At 41.8% G+C, this 17,563-nt stretch overlaps 1 protein-coding gene across 2 annotated transcripts; it reads right to left on the reverse strand.

Moving 5' to 3' along the window:
* Window positions 1–403: 403 nt before the first annotated feature.
* Window positions 404–17,058, reverse strand: DUT (deoxyuridine triphosphatase). 2 transcript variants are annotated; one of them, XM_089670327.1, is made up of 7 exons: window positions 16,906–17,058; window positions 16,414–16,531; window positions 12,630–12,721; window positions 11,202–11,246; window positions 3,615–3,689; window positions 1,502–1,572; window positions 404–560 (listed from the first exon to the last, which is right to left on the reverse strand). In XM_089670327.1, exons 1-7 carry the CDS (start codon window positions 17,018–17,020, stop codon window positions 504–506), a joined length of 573 nt encoding a protein of 190 aa, XP_089526453.1. In that variant the 5' UTR covers window positions 17,021–17,058; the 3' UTR covers window positions 404–503. The 2 variants fall into 2 exon arrangements, with proteins under 2 accessions (XP_089526453.1, XP_089526454.1); XM_089670328.1 differs by lacking the exon at window positions 16,906–17,058 and having other exon boundaries at window positions 16,414–16,870.
* Between the last annotated feature and the right edge of the window lie 505 nt (window positions 17,059–17,563).

Consider the following 17,563-nt stretch of genomic DNA (forward strand, 5'->3'; position numbering starts at 1 on the left):
ACCTCACCTTCCTAACAGTCTGTTGTGTAGCAGTAGAGGGAGGAGCAAAAGGGGAATAGGTTAGCTTCTCTCAACATTCTCACCTAGAAGGAAGCCTTGCAAGAATGTACAGTGTACCCAGTAAAATTGTAGATATAATAAAGAATATAGAGTACATATAATTGACACACACTTTTCATACCTAAAGTATGTGCTATTTCACAAACCTTTTAAAACTGCTTGAAACTTCCTAAGGATAATTTTGCTTATTAAAAATTTTTTAGGCAAAAATATGTTGGCTTCCTTTTGACACAACAGTATTAAAAGCTTGACAGCACTGCAGCAGAGTATTTGAAGATCTCTGTATTTGACGTGAAGAATGGCACATTTGGGTTTTTAATAAATGGATTTAAACTGAAAAGAGCATGGTAAAAAACACTTTATTGACATATAAATGGGTACAGAAAAAAAAATTAAAAGTCATAAACTGACAAATATGTACAGCTAATATTCTAACAGCAAATTCAGTTTTGGCCAGTTGATCCAAAGCCACCAGCACCTCGCTCTGTCACATCCAAGGTCTGAAATGCAAAACAAAAAACGGAGGATAAGGATTTCAAAACCAAAAAATGTAAAGCAAAGAATGCAGTAGGAAATGCTACAACAATGTCTGGGAGTTTTTTGTGTTCAGCTATTCACCCTCAGCTTCGCTCCACCTACAATCCTGCAGAGAACGTACAAAGGAAATGGTAGTCACATAACCACTGAAAAGTAAGCCAAAAAGGCCAGCTATTTCTCATGGCAACAGCCACTATATGTAAAGTGCATGTTTCTACTCCGCCCTGTGAGGATTCACATCGGCTTTGAGTAATAGCTCACCACTTTAAATATCTGGACCTGTGTGACAAGAAACCCAACTGGCAGTATGGTGACTGCCAGTATCTCCAGACAAGGTGTACCAGTACTTCTGAGAAGGAAATCTTGTGAAATCTACATGGATAGATGCATGCTGCAAATTTTAATTCAGAGATGACATACACTTTAATATAAAATATCTGGCTACACCTATTCGCCTCCACTGTCTTGCAGGCATGTAGAAGTGCAAAATTAAGGCTTACAACACTAACAAACATTTTGTGTTCAAAACTAACATGGGAGTGGTATCAATTTCATACTGGTATTTGTCTTCTGCCCAATCCATAGCCATTTGTCAAAGCTCTATAGTTGCTGCCATGGTCCCTCCAGAGAAGCAACTCTGAACCAACAGAACCTATCCAAAAGCAGTGAAGTTATAAAAAGGAACATTGCAAAGCACAGAAACAATTCGTCTGGCTGAAAGGGTTCATGTGAAACACACAGGTACATGAGTAGGCCTTCTAGTTTTAGAATTCTTATGGTTTCATAATATTTGAGAAATTGTTTTGTAAACAATTAAAAGAGGATATCTACTGGTCTATATACCTGTTATTTCACACAAAACACAAGGCCACATCTCATGAAGAGTGAAATAAATCAAACTCACCTTAACCTCCTCCAGATCAGGATATAGGATTCGTTCACAGATCAACTGAGCTACTCGATCGCCTTTATTAACTAAAAGGAAAAAACAGTTTATGCTTTGTGTGTAGTGTTCTTTTTTTTAAAAGCTAAAAAGATCATAAAGAAGTGAAGTTGAAATGGTTAGCATTTATTTGCTCAGATATACATTAGTTACATACTGGCAAGGAATTATATTGACTCACTTAACTGTCTTTTCTACACAGCTATAAAAAGACATTTCTAAAATACCTGGATTTTGTGTCAGCAGTGTCCATTCAATTTTAATAGCAAAATGACTTTTATACATTCATTTGGCCAATTTAAAGCCTAACTGCACGTTTAATGTTCCTTTAAATATTTTGTTTACTGTACCAACAAGTGCTTACTGGGCGCTGTATTAGCTGTACGTATGTTACCTCATTTACATACAGTATACAGCGCTGTGCACCATCAGTGGGACGGGAACATCCCATTGCACTCATGGGAAAAAAACAAAAAACCCCCACACGCACTGAGCATTGCTCAGCCATTCACAGGAAGCTTCATATGTGTCCCCGGCGTCTTCAGTGTGGGCACCCAGCTGTGGCAGTTTGTGGCGTCATAGCCAGGCGCCCACTGCGAATGCGTGAGTAGCACTGCGCTTTATGAATGGCTCTGTAGTCTTCTGAGATCTGTCGTGCGGGTGTGGGGTTGAGGACAACTTTCTCTTCCAATCACTTAGGCAATTGCAGTAGAAGTGGGAGGTTACACCTGTCAATTTCGGGTACCCACTCGCCAAAAGGTGCCAATCCTTAATGTAGAGCGAGGGACCAGTCTTTAAAGATGAACTTCCCCTTTTGGGTGGCGCTCCACTTTAAGGTCTACAAGAAAGCATAGGCCTTGTGCAGGTTAAACTGAAACACGCGGCAAAGTGATATGCTCTCTCCCACTATTTGAAGGGATTAATAAGTTATCAGCCCAAAAATCTCAACTTAACTGAGCTGTCTGCCTAAGTAACTCACAGACATTGTAACCATAACCCAAAACTTTACATTTTGACAAGACTGATAGGAAGCAATCTTCTATACTTGAGGCAGAAACAACTGAGTACTGTCCGTGATTCTTTTTTTATTTGCAATAACACAATTTTGAGGACAAGCTTTCGGGGTATGTCCCCTTCAAGGTCCGAGCAGTACTATACTTGAAGAAGGGGACATACCCCGAAAGCTTATCCTCAAAATTGTATGTTAGTGCAAATAAAAAAAAAAAGTATCACGGACAGTACTCAATTGTTTCTGTCGCAAGTGCACGAATACGGCTACAATCACCTCTATACATAAGGGTAATTATCAGTGTGACCCAGGCTTTGTGCCATTTGCAGCATTCTACGTAGTATCTATGGAAATTTGTGGGGAGAAAAAAAAAAAAAATAATTTACAGAATGCTCCTTATAACAGCATGTGAACAAAGATATCCTCTGAAACATCACTTATTCCCAATTGTTAAAAGCCAACTTTGCCATTATTATAGTCTGCTCTAAGCATATCTAAATCCAAGACCAAAATCTGGATGTTTTGAAGCTTACCATTCCTTAGATGTAATGGCTGAATGATATCTTCCCCCGGTGATCCTGCCATGAACACACTACCTGTCCTACCTGGGGCAAGAACTGTGTGGCATCTAGAAGCAATTATGTCGCCCTAGGAAGGAATTGTGATGACTAAACACCTCCTCCTCTGATTCGCAACACTGGGAGGAGGTGTTTTATAGTCAGATATCAGTTAGCATTGTTCCCAGCTAACTGTCCATAGAGTAGCAGAGCACGGGAATCACACACTTCTTTTTCTGCACTTGTCGAACAGATATATCAAACGCTTTCAATGGTAGATTGAAAAGATTTACATAAAAGGAGGCAAAAAAAGGGGGAATTACAGTGAGAGGTGCAATTTACATACAAATTAACTGTCCGGTTGCCACAATGTCTTTGCATGAACTGGGTGATATTCAGAAGTCAGGTAGCCAAAAATATTTTAAATGGAAGTCTTTAGTTCATAAGTATTGTATTAGTATTCAATAATAACTACACAGGTTCTTGAACTCCAAATACGACTACATACCTTTAAAGGGTTCGTTGCCAAAATTAAACAACACAACACCAACATTTCCTCTATAGTCTTCATCAATAACTCCAGCTACATTTAAAGAGAAGCATAAGAGAGTTAAAAATGTGGCATGCACTATGATGAATAATGACAGAAAATGTATCACTAAGAAACACACCCAGAGTAAAATATAATCTCCTTGGAGGAAAAAAGTGCTCCTCACAACAGGAGGCCCAGACATTTATGCTGAATTGCCTTTGCGATGCAGAATGACATTTTGCATTGTGTAATATGGGTGGAAAGCCCGTTGCAGCCATCAGTGGAAAAAAAGTCACATTGGTGCTGGCAGGTTAATTTGATGGCCCTTAAAAGCAAGCTCCTTCTGTGTCAGTCTCTTGGCTCTAAAAGCTGCCTACGCCTTCCAGCTGTGGAAGAGAGCACAATGTTGTATTGTGCTTATTTCTATAGAGTATTCAAAATCTTTGGAAAACAAAATATTTCTAGACTAGCAGGAGAAAAAAAAAAAAACCCACAGTATACTGCACACACATAATACAAAACAAAAAGGCAAAGAATTTGTTTGCATTTTATTTCATGTGCTCCGTTGTTCACTGCAGCTTTGATATTAGAAAAGTATATGCAAAGGAGGGTAACAATTCTTAGCCACCAATTACTTGTTAAACTTTTCAAAAGGTTCAGCTATTGCATTGGTAAAATAATAAATGTACTACAGTATGCATAATCCTATGGACCGCTCAGCTTAACAGAAGTGCCCAGTGTTGTCCCACCTTCTCCAAAAGGATACCGAAAAGGGGAAGAATGGCACATTGCCTCATTTCATGGCATCACAGGTCTTTTAGAAATGAAGATACTGGACATGACAAAATTACAAACTGGCATCCAAGTTGGAAGATTTTTTTTTTTTCTGTATGCATTAGTGTTGTTCGTGCACACAAGCAATGTGTAAACCACTTATTTAAAGCTCAACTCCAGGCAAACAGGTAGAAGACCTAAAGAAAGAGGACGAAGATAAGATACAAGGGATAGAAAAGTGTGTGTGGGGGGGGGGGGGAACCCCCTCCACACCTCTTATGAATGTTACTGCTGACTCTCCTCTAATATGCCATGACCTTATTAATTGCTATAGGTGAGCTGTATTGCCAGCTACCCTACAGAAAACAGCTCTCATAATGAATAGGACTGAGGCCAATCAAGGAGAGCAAGCAGGGATGATCTTGATAATAAAGACTGTGTGGTGCAACACAGAGAACCTGGTGAAGATTGCTGGCGCAGGGAAGAAGCGAATATTTAACATGGCAGGCTGCATTTGGGCAGTGGTGGGTTAACAGAACACGTTCACAATTTTATTTGTGGGCACACTGAAATAAAAAGTTGCATGTATACTATATTGTTTTCTATGCACTCTGGGTCGTATTACACATATTTAGCATGAATTAGTATGAGTGGGCAGTACAATGGTTGACAAATCCTCAGTGTTAATTTAGCTGGAGCCCCTGAAATCATAACAGCCAAAATTGTTGGTACCGACTGAAAGTAAAAGGAATACTGAAAAAAGTTTTTTTTTTGTTAAAGAAAAAAAAAAAAAAAAAAAAAAACCAAACAAAAAAACTCCCTATGCATGTATACCCTTTAGTCTACAATGCAATCCATGTATCAACCCTAAACCTGCCTTGAATCTCGTTCTCAGGAAGTCAAATCTATGTACATTGATCTATGTACATTGATCTATGTACATTGCAGGTATTTTAACAAACTTGCACATTCCTAAAAAATTTTTGTTGGAGAAGCCAAAAATCTGACTTGCATCTTCGTGCATACTTTCGGAAAAATCAGTACCATATTTTTCACTCGATAAGATGCACCCCCCCCACAAAAAAAAAAAAAAAAAAAAAAAAATGGGGGGGGGGGGGAGAAATGTCTGTCTTATGGAACAAATATGGAGTGGCCAGCTCAGAATTCCCACAGCCGGGAATACCGGGCCGGCCACTCGGCTTTACTGTGCAGAACGCGCTCCTCGAGACTACCTGTTCCTCGGTCCAGCAGTGTCCTACTTTCACCGGCTGTCTTCTCTCCATGGCGCCTGCATCTGCAGTGTGGGCACCCGGCTGTGACAGCTTGCGACTTCACAGCGGGGTGCCCACTGTGCATGCACGAGAAGCGCTGCGCTTTGTGGATGGCCCCGTAGTCTTCTGGGGCCTGTCACGTGTCCCACAAGACTACAGACGGGGAGGGTTTGTGTGGAAGGGGGACGACAACTTGGCGGAAGTGGGTACATGTCAAATTCAGGTACTGTGTCCGCAGTCCATTGGTTCAGAATATATTTTTTTCTGGGGAGGGTAGGATCTGTTACTATTATAAAATTTAGCAAACAGGTAATTTTTCTCCTTCAATGATGTGTTCATGAGGCTGCACTGAGAGGCAGCACTTGTGGGAATTGATGAGGAGGCACTGATGCTAATGCACCGACAGGCAGCAATGATTGGCAGCACTGACGGGCACTTTTGGGGCTGCCCTGATCATCAGTGCAGAGGTCTGCTTTGACAGTTGCCGGTTTCTGGAAGTATTTTTCTTATGCTGTGACAGCGTGAGGAAAGTACTGCCGATAACTGGCAAGTGTATTTACATGGTGGTTAAAAGGACACAGCAATCAGACAGCGCCCTCCCAGAACTGGACGACCGCGCTGTAGCTGTCATTCAGCTATAGGGCAGTAGTAAAGTGGTTAAATAACATTACAATTACAATAGGAGTTGTGTCGCAATTGTATGTTTTATTTACCATTTTTTTTCTTCCCCATGAAAGTGGAGTTACCTTTTAACTTCTTTCCAAATTGACATTCGAGTGGAACTAAACTCTTTAACTTAATCATTTCCAAAAACAGTTCCGTTCAAGGCAGGATAGCTGTAACAGTTGTTTGTGCTCTCAACCTGCCATCAATTGGCTGGTGTTATAGTTGCTGGTATGTGCAGCACCATCGTAGCTGCACATCAGAGGCCAAGAAGACAGCTTCATTGTCTGTAAAAGGATGGGAGGGTTTAGTGGTCTTAAGCCTTATAAAAAGGACCTCAACATCCACCGTGTATTGCTTGTGACTGCTGACACAACCTTCGTTTGTTGGGAACATTAGGGCAGTAATTTTTAGAAAGTTTATTAGAGGTTACATTTTAATTTATAATACAGGTGAAATGAAAAGACAACTCAGCTTTATGCTTACATCCACAGTGCCCTCCTTCCTTTGCCAGGAAACAGGTATACAGATTTGAATACCTGATCCTGTGATTTCCACCAGTGCTACTCAGAATGTCAGAGCTGCCTAGGACTGAACCAGGATGGAAAAGCACTCCAGTTTCCTCTGTGCTCAGCTGGGACTGAAGGGCACTCAATTTTCTGTTATCAGGTTCTAGTCTGTATATGTGCTGCCGGCTTCTTTCAAAGATAGAAAATTAAATTAGCTGTGTATCGAGATCTACATGTTCCAGTGTGCACGGAAGGATGAGACTTGTAGTTTGCCACAGGTTGAAATCACATTGGTTCATGATTTTTATTGCTATGTACATAGACATTGAAGGAGGCCATAGACATTATAGGACATTCAATTTACCAGATCACACATGTAACTGATCCACCCTCTGCACTGAGACTACTTGTTCCTTCCTGATGATTGATGATGTACACCACTGCCATGGCGTTGTCAGACCAGATTCAAATCTAATGGAACTCAACAGTTTGGTCCCACACTGAAAAGGAAAAACCATATCGGCCAAAGCTCCAAAATGTTGATGGAGAGACAGTATTTCAACAACCAAGTCCCCTGCAACGATAAAGCACCAAGGGCTGATAGCCCTACAGAAAAAAAAAAAAAAAAAAAAAAAAAACCCCCACACAAACACCTCGTAAAAAATGTTGGTTAGCTGGAATGATAGGCACACGTAGGATTCCAACTTGTGTGGGGCCAAATGTAAACATTCAGCTGTGGATTGAAAGCCACAACAAAACGCTTCCTGCAAACAAGTTCCGAAGTCCAGCATTTTGCCAAAGTGCTGTATGTATATGCACCGACAAGCAGTTCATGAATTAAGCAAGCCAGGGGGCTTCCCAGCTGAAGTTTATCACAGACACCCGCTACATGTGCTCAGTGACCTGTAGGGTCAATGAATGGCAGAAACATCCCTTATAAAGAATTAGGACCAATCAGATATGGTTTGGCAAAGCAAAATTACAGCCAAAATCAGATGTATGGTACCTGTCAAACAGAACGTAGTTCTAGAAAAGGGGTCTTCAGCCATTTTCATCAGTCAGGTCCCTAAACTCAGGAGCATTATGTATGGGTATTGGTAGTTGCAAGACACAGCTGGTTCCACAGCTGAACAAATTCCTCACTAACTGGGTACAGAGACAGCACATGCTTAGGGGAGTAAAGCAACCATGTTTCCAATCTTCATACAGGAAGAACTTGAATTATGGGTGAAAAAGAAAAGCCTTTGCAGCCTTAACAGTCCTATAAGAACCAAGCCCAGAAAGTCAGGCGGAAGGCTGATCTTCAAATTGGTATATGCTGTAGAGACAAACCGTTTTCTTCACCTTGGGGAGTAATAGCAGTGGATGGTGACTACTCATTGGTCAAAGGCTTGAGTGACTCAGAAACCAAAGTCTTTGGATCAAATCAAATATAGAATCTGCTGGACAGGGAGCGGTAGCACACTTGTGGCTTCTGGAATGGAGTCTGAAATCAAAAATGGGCACAGGAATCAGCCCCATTCGATTGAGCCAAAGAGGACTGATAAGTGATCAGACACAAAAGAAGAACTCTGAGTAAAAACACCTTTACACATCCTTGTTGCTGATTTCCTACTGTCACTGAATATGTCATCCATCCTCTCGTTCACTCAGTAGTTGCTCTGAAATAGCCTATTCGTTTTCAAATCAAAACAACTAATGCTCTTTGGTTTTTCGTTTGTAAGACCAGTGGCTGCTATGCCTCCTATTCTCCCAGCCACTGGTCTTGGCACATCCCTTCTGTAGATCTTTCTCCAGGAAGCAGCAATGCCCTTCAGTCCCACTTGCAGTGGTGGGCAGACAAAGATTCTAAGACACATTCAACATGTACAAGCTAGTGTACCCACCCACATTCACTACAATTCCCTGTGGATGATGGGAACGGTTTCCTTTTACTGCAGAGAAGAGAAGATTCCTAGATTGTAAGCTCAAAAGAGCAGGCCCTCGAACCCCTCGTGTATTGTATTGTTTCTGTCTTGTCTCATGTTCTGTCCCCCTTGCTATTGTACAGCGCTGAGCAAACCCTTTGGCGCTATATAAATACTGTATAATAATAATAAGTAATCCCCGTTACATCTCCTCCTTGGCAGTGCAGATGCTTTTATCTTGAATTACAGAGATGAGGCAATGAAAATTCAATTCGGCTTTTCTCCTTACTGTTAAGGATTCTCAAAACTGTATTAACAGCTTAGTGTAGGGGGTGTATTAATGGGTGACTTTTCTTATGTTTCCCAGAGTTCTTCTATAAAAAATTAGAAAGCAGCATTATTTCAGGCTACAGATGTCACCATCGGGGGAAGGGCACTGCAAGTTGTTCCCAGCCAGTTAGTGGAAAGCATGCTGGGGGAACCCGGTGCTGCGAGACAAACTGCTCCCAATTTTTGAAAAGCAGACATGTTGCAGTCACACCCCAGTAAAGCACTGGGGTAAGTTCAGGGGCAAGGACTTGAGATGTATGGGGTTTATAGAAAATAAAAAAAAGCACTAGAAATGAGCGATCACACGGACACTGATCACTCACTTCTCGGTCTGCTTAGAGCTGAGACCAGTGACTGTCAATCACTGCTCTACTCTTCCAGCCCTTACTAGTGCTAGAGTGCCAGGCTGAGGAGGTGGGTGCAGATGGTTTTGGTTCAGAGCCCCAGCCAGTTGTAAATCTATCAGCTGGGTGGATCACAACAATATCAAATGAATCCTTCCAGAGCCTGGAGCAGCTCTGCCACAACAGCTGACAGCAGGCAATATCCCACTATAAGATGTCACGAAGTCACAGGAGAGCAAAAGTGTGTGTGTACTCCAGTCACTGTATGTTCTACATGGCTCCTTTCTGTAGGAACATCCGTGGAGAAAGGCTTCCCGAAGGAAAAAATTGTTCTGTCCCACGGTGTTGACCCCTGCCACAGCAAAGCTAGTAGGAATGAGGAATAAAGGTGCACAGTGACGAATGAAAATGAGGGAGTTACTGGTGCCCAGCCAGAATAGTCTAGCAAAGTTTGTCTTCAGAGGCAGGGCAAGCAACAGAGACAATGCCCACCTCTGAATCTGGAAAGCACTCCACAGATAACATAACTAGAACTGAGTCATGGAAAGTGCCCCCATAAAGCCAACTGCCCCAGGGTCACTTCCTTCTAGACTCCTCAGTCATCACCACCACCAATGTAGATAAATCTTGTCTAAAGAAGGGGAATATAAAAAAAAAAAAAAAAAAAAAAAAAAAAAAAAAGTGTAACTAGAAATAATCAAAAAGGTTAGCCTTGAAACAGCACAGCTGAAGAAAAGATGTTCAACCTCATGGGGCGCTAGCAAAAAACTGAGGCATGCTGGTAGAAGGTATTATAACTGAAGTTCTTTTGTTTGCCACTGTTCAGTCCTCCTGTAGCTGACAGTCTAACCTAAGGCCCCATGTACACGGGACACTTCTGAACGATGGAAACTGACTGCTGGAAAATGCAGGTTAATAAAAAAACCGTCTGTTTAGCTGCATTTGCATACTGCGTTTTGTTTTTTTTTTTGTTTTTTTAAGATAACCTCAGGAGACATTCCAAAAAGTCCAGAATGCACTGAAAAACAGTAAAAAATAAATATTTCAGACATTTTGAGAGAAATAGAGAGAGCAGAAGCAGAGAGAGCAGTATTTGCTGAGATTAGCGGTCTTTTTTTTGTGGTGTTTGGATGTGTTCCAATTAATTTCTGTGCAGAAATTATTGCAGCAGTGTCTAACATTTTTTTTCATGCAAAACCTCAAATATGGTGTACCAGGTCCATATGAGCACCGGGAAAACACTTTGCATGCATTTTTCATGTTGAAAAAAAAAAAGCTCTGGACAGCATCTGGAAATGGAAGAGTTAAAACATTTTTTCAAACGCCTATAAACGCAGTTAGCGTTTGAAATGCTGATAAAGTCTACTGCTGAACGCAAGTTTTCTGCATTCAAAAAAACATCTGTAAACGACGATGTGTACATAGACACATAGGAAACCATTAGGGCGAGTACAGGGGCTGCTGAAAAAAAAGGGTGAACAGCCCCTAAAACATGAGATTATCAGCTGCAGTGTACTTAAACCCTAAAAGTGTAAGACTTCCTGTGTCCCTCTACGAATGATAACAAAAAAAAAAAAAAAAGTTTCTAATTAAGGGCAACATTGTCTGACCAAGAAAACTTTGATTCTGACTATGGTATCTTCCAATCAGATCTAGGTGCAGATTCCTTCCTGTACTCAGCTGCAGGTTAAAAAAAAAAAAAAAAAAAAAAACACACCCCACAAAGAAATGTAGTGGTAGAAGTTATTAATTTAAAAGTACATACCTCCAACATCAATGAAGTGTTTGGCAGCCAAACCAGATCGTGGAGCTGAGTTGGTAGGGAAAAAAAACAAAAACACAAAACCTGCTTAAAATCGATTCTCACAGCATATACAGCTCACATTTAATTTACATGAAACAATGAGAAATAGGAACACACACTTTTGTTTTGTCAAATAAGGTACTTTTGAGGATTAAAGTGTAACTATCTAAAATGAAGAAAAAAAGTTGCCTTTAGAGTGGAAAGGGATTAGAACCCATCAGTTTGTATTGCTGTCTGTGCCCCCATTAGGGAGATTCACCCTCTCTCTTTGTCCTGTTCACCACTATCGCTGAAAATGAAAGAAAATCCCAAATTTTGGGTTGTCCCCAGAAAAATAATAGGGGAAATCTTCCAATGGGGACACTAGTTCTGCTGACCTGGGGGCCCAAAGAAATTCCCTTAATTTGCAGGGATTTCCTTTCACTTCCTGTTTGGACATGGTACAGGAAGTGAATGGAAATCCCTGCGATAGGACACAGATGGCAGAGAAAAAAAAAAAAATATGATAGCGGTTATTACCCCTGGGAAGAGAAAAAAAAAAAAAAAAGTTGCCTATAGTTCTACTTTAACAGGGCAGAGCTTACACATACGTAGCCGGAAGAGGGGGTAGTTTTAGTAGTTACTGTGTCACAATATGTAAATGAAAAATAGAAAAACAAAATTAACAGGAAATGAGCAGAATTGCTTCCTGAGACAGCCATCAAATGCAGTGGGTTTCAGATTTGAAGATATCTGCTTTACTCTTGTGCCAGTAGTAACTGTACAACTTTCAATCTCCTCCCCGCCGCCCTTCCTCTTCATTTGCAGCATAGCTTATACAGCCTAGATGATCGGGGAGGGGGTGTCCCACTGCTTTACTGCAGTGAGCCCTTTTTTCATGATCTACTTTACAGGAACATGCTTGGGACTACAACACACCTTTATATTTATTTAAAATGTTCATAAAAAGCTTCATGTACCGTGACAATTCTCACATCTGTGGGTGCAAGCAGAAACTATGAACCATGCCGCTCTGGAAGAAACCGCATTTACCTATAGAGGATATTTTCAGGTTGCAGTTCTCTAAAGTCATGAAGGGGTTATAGTATGTGATAATTTTAGATGGAGTGCTCCGGAAACCTGTCTGCTCAATTGACTGTCATCACTCTGCAAAGATCTACCACGTGCTCTCCTTATATAACCCACCTAAGCACTTCCTTTTCAGCTCTCAGTAGCAAAAGCATTTTAGTAATTAATGCAGTGCTCATCTGCTGTGTAGGGGTTAAAGGATGGATAATATAAAGACATTGTAGGGAGTTGCAGCACTGAAAATGACTTGTAACACCATCAAACTGCATAGAACTGGATTATTTCAGCTGGGAATGTCACTTTACATATTATCTGACTCACCAACTCGACCATAGCATCCTCTTGGTACACAGATCTGAATGTCAGTTTTGACAATAGCTTTGTCATGTGGAGCAATTGTATATTCATAAGCGCTACAATATGGAGAAAACACAAATATGATTTATGTGAGAAACATGGACACCATATATTTTAATTGCTCAAGTTTTAAAGTGGCGTAAAATAACATGCATTGCATAAAACCCCTTCATGGCTGCATTTACACAGAACGCGCACCACTGCAGATGCATGGCATGAACAGACACAAAGAAAATAATTTATCTATGTGCCGTGGTGTAGAGCCTGTGCTGACCTATGCAGATCAGAGGACATGGTGTCAACAGGCCTTAAAGAATAAGTTCACCTTTTGGAACAAGTTACACCTGTTTTTATGGTGGACCATGTAACATGATCCCACTGCTGCAGCCCGATGTCCTCTCAAACTGTGACAGCCGTATGGGAAGAGGTTCCCCATACTAGCTGTCACTTTTTGAAAACAGCATGGTTGTGCGGAGCTCCACCCACACAGCCGCATCTTTAGTTCATTCACAGAACTCTGAACTAAAAATCCTGACAACCTTTGTGGCCGTGTGCTTGTAGTTTTCAATGAACTACCATGATGCTGTTGAGCGCAGTGGTAGTACATTGATTCTTCCTGTCACAGAGTATCTGCTTGGCCATATGAGCACAGATAGGTTTGCAGAAGTCCTGCATAGCACCAGTAAGCCAAGAAAAAAATGTATATATATATATATATATATATATATATATATATATATATATATATATATATATATATATATATATATATATATATATATATATATATACACACACACACACATTTATTTTTTTCAAAAGTGAACTTATCCCTTAAAGAGAAAGACATTTTTTTTTTTTTTTACGGTATGTCTCCTTGGCTCTCAGGAGTACATTTGCTTTTGATCTCCTGTGACCAAGAGTCAGCTGGCCTATTGTCTGCTATCAGCTGATGGGGCAGGGCTGATACTGTCGGGATCCACCTGGCTGCCTGATTGACAGTTAACTCAGCCATTCAGCAAGCAGTTGACAGCCAGAGCCAGCCACGCCCACTTCCCCCCAGCCTGTCACTGCAAGAGCAGAGCAGTGACAGTCACTGGTCTCTGCTCTAAGTGGACCAAGGGCTTAGCGATCAGGAGACTTGGGATTGCTCAGTTCTCAGTCTGAGGACCAGTTCACACAACAAAAATGCACTCTGGATATGTTTTTGCCTACAGTTCACGCCACAATCTGTTTAGGTGCATTTTTTAATGCGTTTTACTGTGTTCCAGTACAGCTGTGCAGAAAAAAAAAAGTAGCATGTTCTAATTTTTCTTCTGCACCAGGAACTGACTGTATTAATGTGAACTAGAATTAGGAGTGCATGAAAATGAATGAAAATTATGGTGCCTACACTGAAAATTCAGACGGAACCAAGATGCAGCAGCACTCAGTCTCCTCTACAGTACTGGCCAAAGGACATTTTTGGCACCTGTTATCGGTTCTTTTTTTTTTTTTTATATCGGCAAAATGCAGGTAGGGCTTATTTCGGTTTAAACAATTTAGCAACCGAAACTACAGTGCACCCCTAATTGGAATACATGGAAAACACTGCGCATGCATTTTTGATTCCGGAAAAAAAAAAAGGCACTGGACTGCATCTGGTGTGGTCCAGCCCTTAGAGTTGGTGTGGGATAACTACAATGTCACACAGATGCAGCAGTGTGGAGGAGAGTAGGTTTGTTTCTTGTGTACCCCAAACTTCTCCTTCAGGCCTCATGCACACTGAATGTTTAGCCCCTGTGCATGAGATCCTGGCTTCATGCACCATCTAGTCTCTTAAAGAGCTTGATTCTTCATTCAGTACAAGTGCTAGCACCCATTCTGCATGCAGGGGGGTGTTTATTTTCTTATTTGCATCGAGCTGTGTGCAGGCAGCCTATAGCGGTAGATGCAGTGGCTGAAAGAACACAGTCATATGTGAAAATCTGACCAGTGTGTCAGTGAAGCTGCACAGCCCCGAATGCACACTGTTTGCATTCCAGGCCATACAGCTAATCTTGCCGAGCTCTCAAATTTTGATATGTGGCTGTGTCCGTGTAGCCACTGTTGCTCTAAAATCTTTTATTAAAAATACTACAGTGTAAAAGTTTCAGTTACAGTCAGTTGTCATGTTTCATCCTACATGGCTTTAATGAATAAAGCTGTGTGGGCTGAAACGCATCAGCTGGCTGGAACTGAAACTTTACATAGTTAGTCTGCCTGAAAAAAGACAAGTCTTTTCCAAAGTTCAACCATAGAAAAAAAAAAAAGTTATAATCCTATACCCACAGTTGATCCAGAGGAGAAAAAAAACCCAGCAAAGCATGATCCAATTTGCTCCTGCTGGGAAAAAAATTCCTTCCTGATCCCCCGAGAGGCGATCGGATATTCCCTGGATCAACTTTACCTATAAATGTTAGAATCCAGTTATATTCTGTGTATCTAAGAAAGAATCCAGGACTTTCCTACAGCAATCCACTGAGCTGGCCAGAACCAACTCTTGAGGGAGTCTATTCCACATTTTCACAGCTCTCACTGATATGAACCACTGATTTATACATGTTCATATCCCCCCTTAACCACTTGCCTACCGGGCACTTACCCCCTTCTTTACCAGGCCAATTTTTCAGCTTTCAGCTCTGTTGCACTTTGAATGACAATTGCACGGTCATACAACACTGTACCTATGACATTTTTATCATTTTTTCACACAAATAGAGCTTTCATTTGGTGGTATTTAATCACTGTTGGGTGTTTTATTTTTTGAACTATAAACAAAAGAAAAAAAATTCTTTGTTTCTGTTATAGAAACAATTGAGCACTAATATGGCTACAATCACCTCAAGAAAATGGAAGTTGTTTCTGTTATAAAATTTTGCAAACAGGTAATTTTTCTCCTTCACTGATGTGCGTTGATGAGGCTGCACTGATAGGGTGGCACGGATATGCAATGATGGGCATTGATAGGCAGCAATGAAATATGGAACATAATCACCCCAATCGTGGCCATCAGACGCACGTTTTGTTGCTCGCCAAAACATGAAGGACAAAAACAAACAACAACCCCCCCCCCCCAAAAAAAAAAAAAAGCATAGCTACTTTGGCACAGGAAGGCTGACCTATACAGGTGAACATTCTGTTCAATGCTGTAGGCAACAAATGCAAAATAAACCCCCCCCATGCTTAAGCATGACATGCGGGTGTGAATGAGCCCTCCAATCCATGCTGGTGTAGTAGCAAGATCAGCCCCCCCGAACATCTGTCCCCTTTGCAGCAACTGCGCATGTGCCTGTTGCAGGCATAAGAAGGCGATCGCCGATCGCGCTCTGTAGCTTACAGCTGCCTGTTAACCCCTTTTAGGCTGGATTCCACTGATACCAACCGCTGAATCAGATCCCTCGGATCACTGGTGTAAATGGAATCCAGCATAAAAGGGGTTAACAAAGGCAGCTGTAAGCTACAGAGCGTGATCGGCTTCTGATGCCTACAACACACACGCGCAGTTGCTGCAAAGGGGACAGATCCTCAGGGGGGGGCTGATCTTGCTACTACACCTGGTTCTGAATTGAATGGGCTGCCAGAGCCACGTGTGCAGAATCATATATATGGTGTGTAGGAGGGGCTGATCCGGGCAATAAATAGATGGAGAGTCCTCCCCGGAGCTGGCAGCTCTCCTACAGATTGAACCCCTGAGAAGCCTCCATAGGAAGACACAGAGCCCTCTTACCTGTACAGGTCGTACCCCGCCGCCTGGGCGGACCCTCTGGTCGGGGTGCAGGCATTCTCCGACAGCTTGGCGAAGCGCAACACCGACCGGCTCCTCTCACTCACATCACTTTCTTCTTCTTTAGGCCGTTTGGCGGGAGAGGACGGCACCGGAGTGAGCGGCATGGTGGAGAAGGAACACAGTCAGCTCTAAGGAACCCGCCAAAACGTCTCCACCAATAGCAGAGCAGTCACATGGTCTTACACCCCTCCCCACACAAAAGTACAGTGAGCTACAACAAAATGGCCGCTACAGCGGGGACGCTTCTTATAATACCACTACAGCTGACGGCTGCTCCGCCACCGCTATAAGTATACATTCCAAGCCCACAGCTGCTTTAATATCACACTGCTAGGCTGAAATCTAAGTCTTATCGGGCAGTCCCCCCTCAGGTACTGGAGAACTAGAAGTCCCAGCGAGCGTCTACTTACTCGTGGAGCTTGTCGTACATACCTCGCCTGGAAGTCGCCGGGGAGGTGTGAAGGAAGGGCAAACATGCCGACCTCCGGTACGTCTGACACAGCCGGACCCGGAGGGTGCACAGGACACTTACCGCCTTGGCCTGCATGACCGGATCACATGACTAACACACGGAGCCGTTCTGACCAATCACAAGCGTTTTACACGGCCCGCTAGAGGAGGGAGGAGGCTGCAGGAGCATGCCTACAAGTGTCCCCCAGTCCCTGCGCCCCTCTCCTCAGTGTAGGTTGATGTAAGACCTCAATAAAATGGTGATAATTAAAGCTGGAACTTTGTGTTTTTGTAATATAGTTGTGTTATAGATGGAAGGTTAAATATACTTTTAGTTGTCAACCACTTGCCCTTCGGGCCACTTCCTGACCAGGCCACCTTTTGTGATACGGTGCTGTGTTACTTTGACAATTGTGCGGTCATGCAACGCTGCACCCAAATTAAATTTACATCCTTTTTTCTCCTACAAATTGAGTTTCCTTTAGCTGGCATTTGATCGCCTGTGCAATTTTTTTTGTGCTATAAACAAAAAATAAACCTCAATTTTGAGAAAAAAAAGCAATATTTTTGATTTTTTGCTATTAAACATCAGTAAAAAAAAGTAAAAAATAATTTCATCATAAATTTAGGCCAAAATGTA

Source organism: Staurois parvus, unplaced genomic scaffold, assembly GCF_062004578.1.
Source record: "Staurois parvus isolate SC_StPar_1 unplaced genomic scaffold, SC_StPar_1.0 ptg000089l, whole genome shotgun sequence".
NCBI lineage: Eukaryota > Metazoa > Chordata > Amphibia > Anura > Ranidae > Staurois > Staurois parvus.

Excerpts from the sequence above, each read along its gene's own strand:
- DUT (XM_089670327.1), bottom strand. The coding sequence starts at position 17,020 with ATGCAGGCCAAGGCGGTAAGTGTCCTGTGCACCCTCCGGGTCCGGCTG. Across the intron at positions 1,573-3,614 it reads TGGCAACGAACCCTTTAAAG|TTAATAAAGGCGATCGAGTA; the intron begins GTATGTAGTCGT and ends TTTTCCTTTTAG. Across the intron at positions 561-1,501 it reads CTGATCTGGAGGAGGTTAAG|ACCTTGGATGTGACAGAGCG; the intron begins GTGAGTTTGATT and ends TTTGCATTTCAG.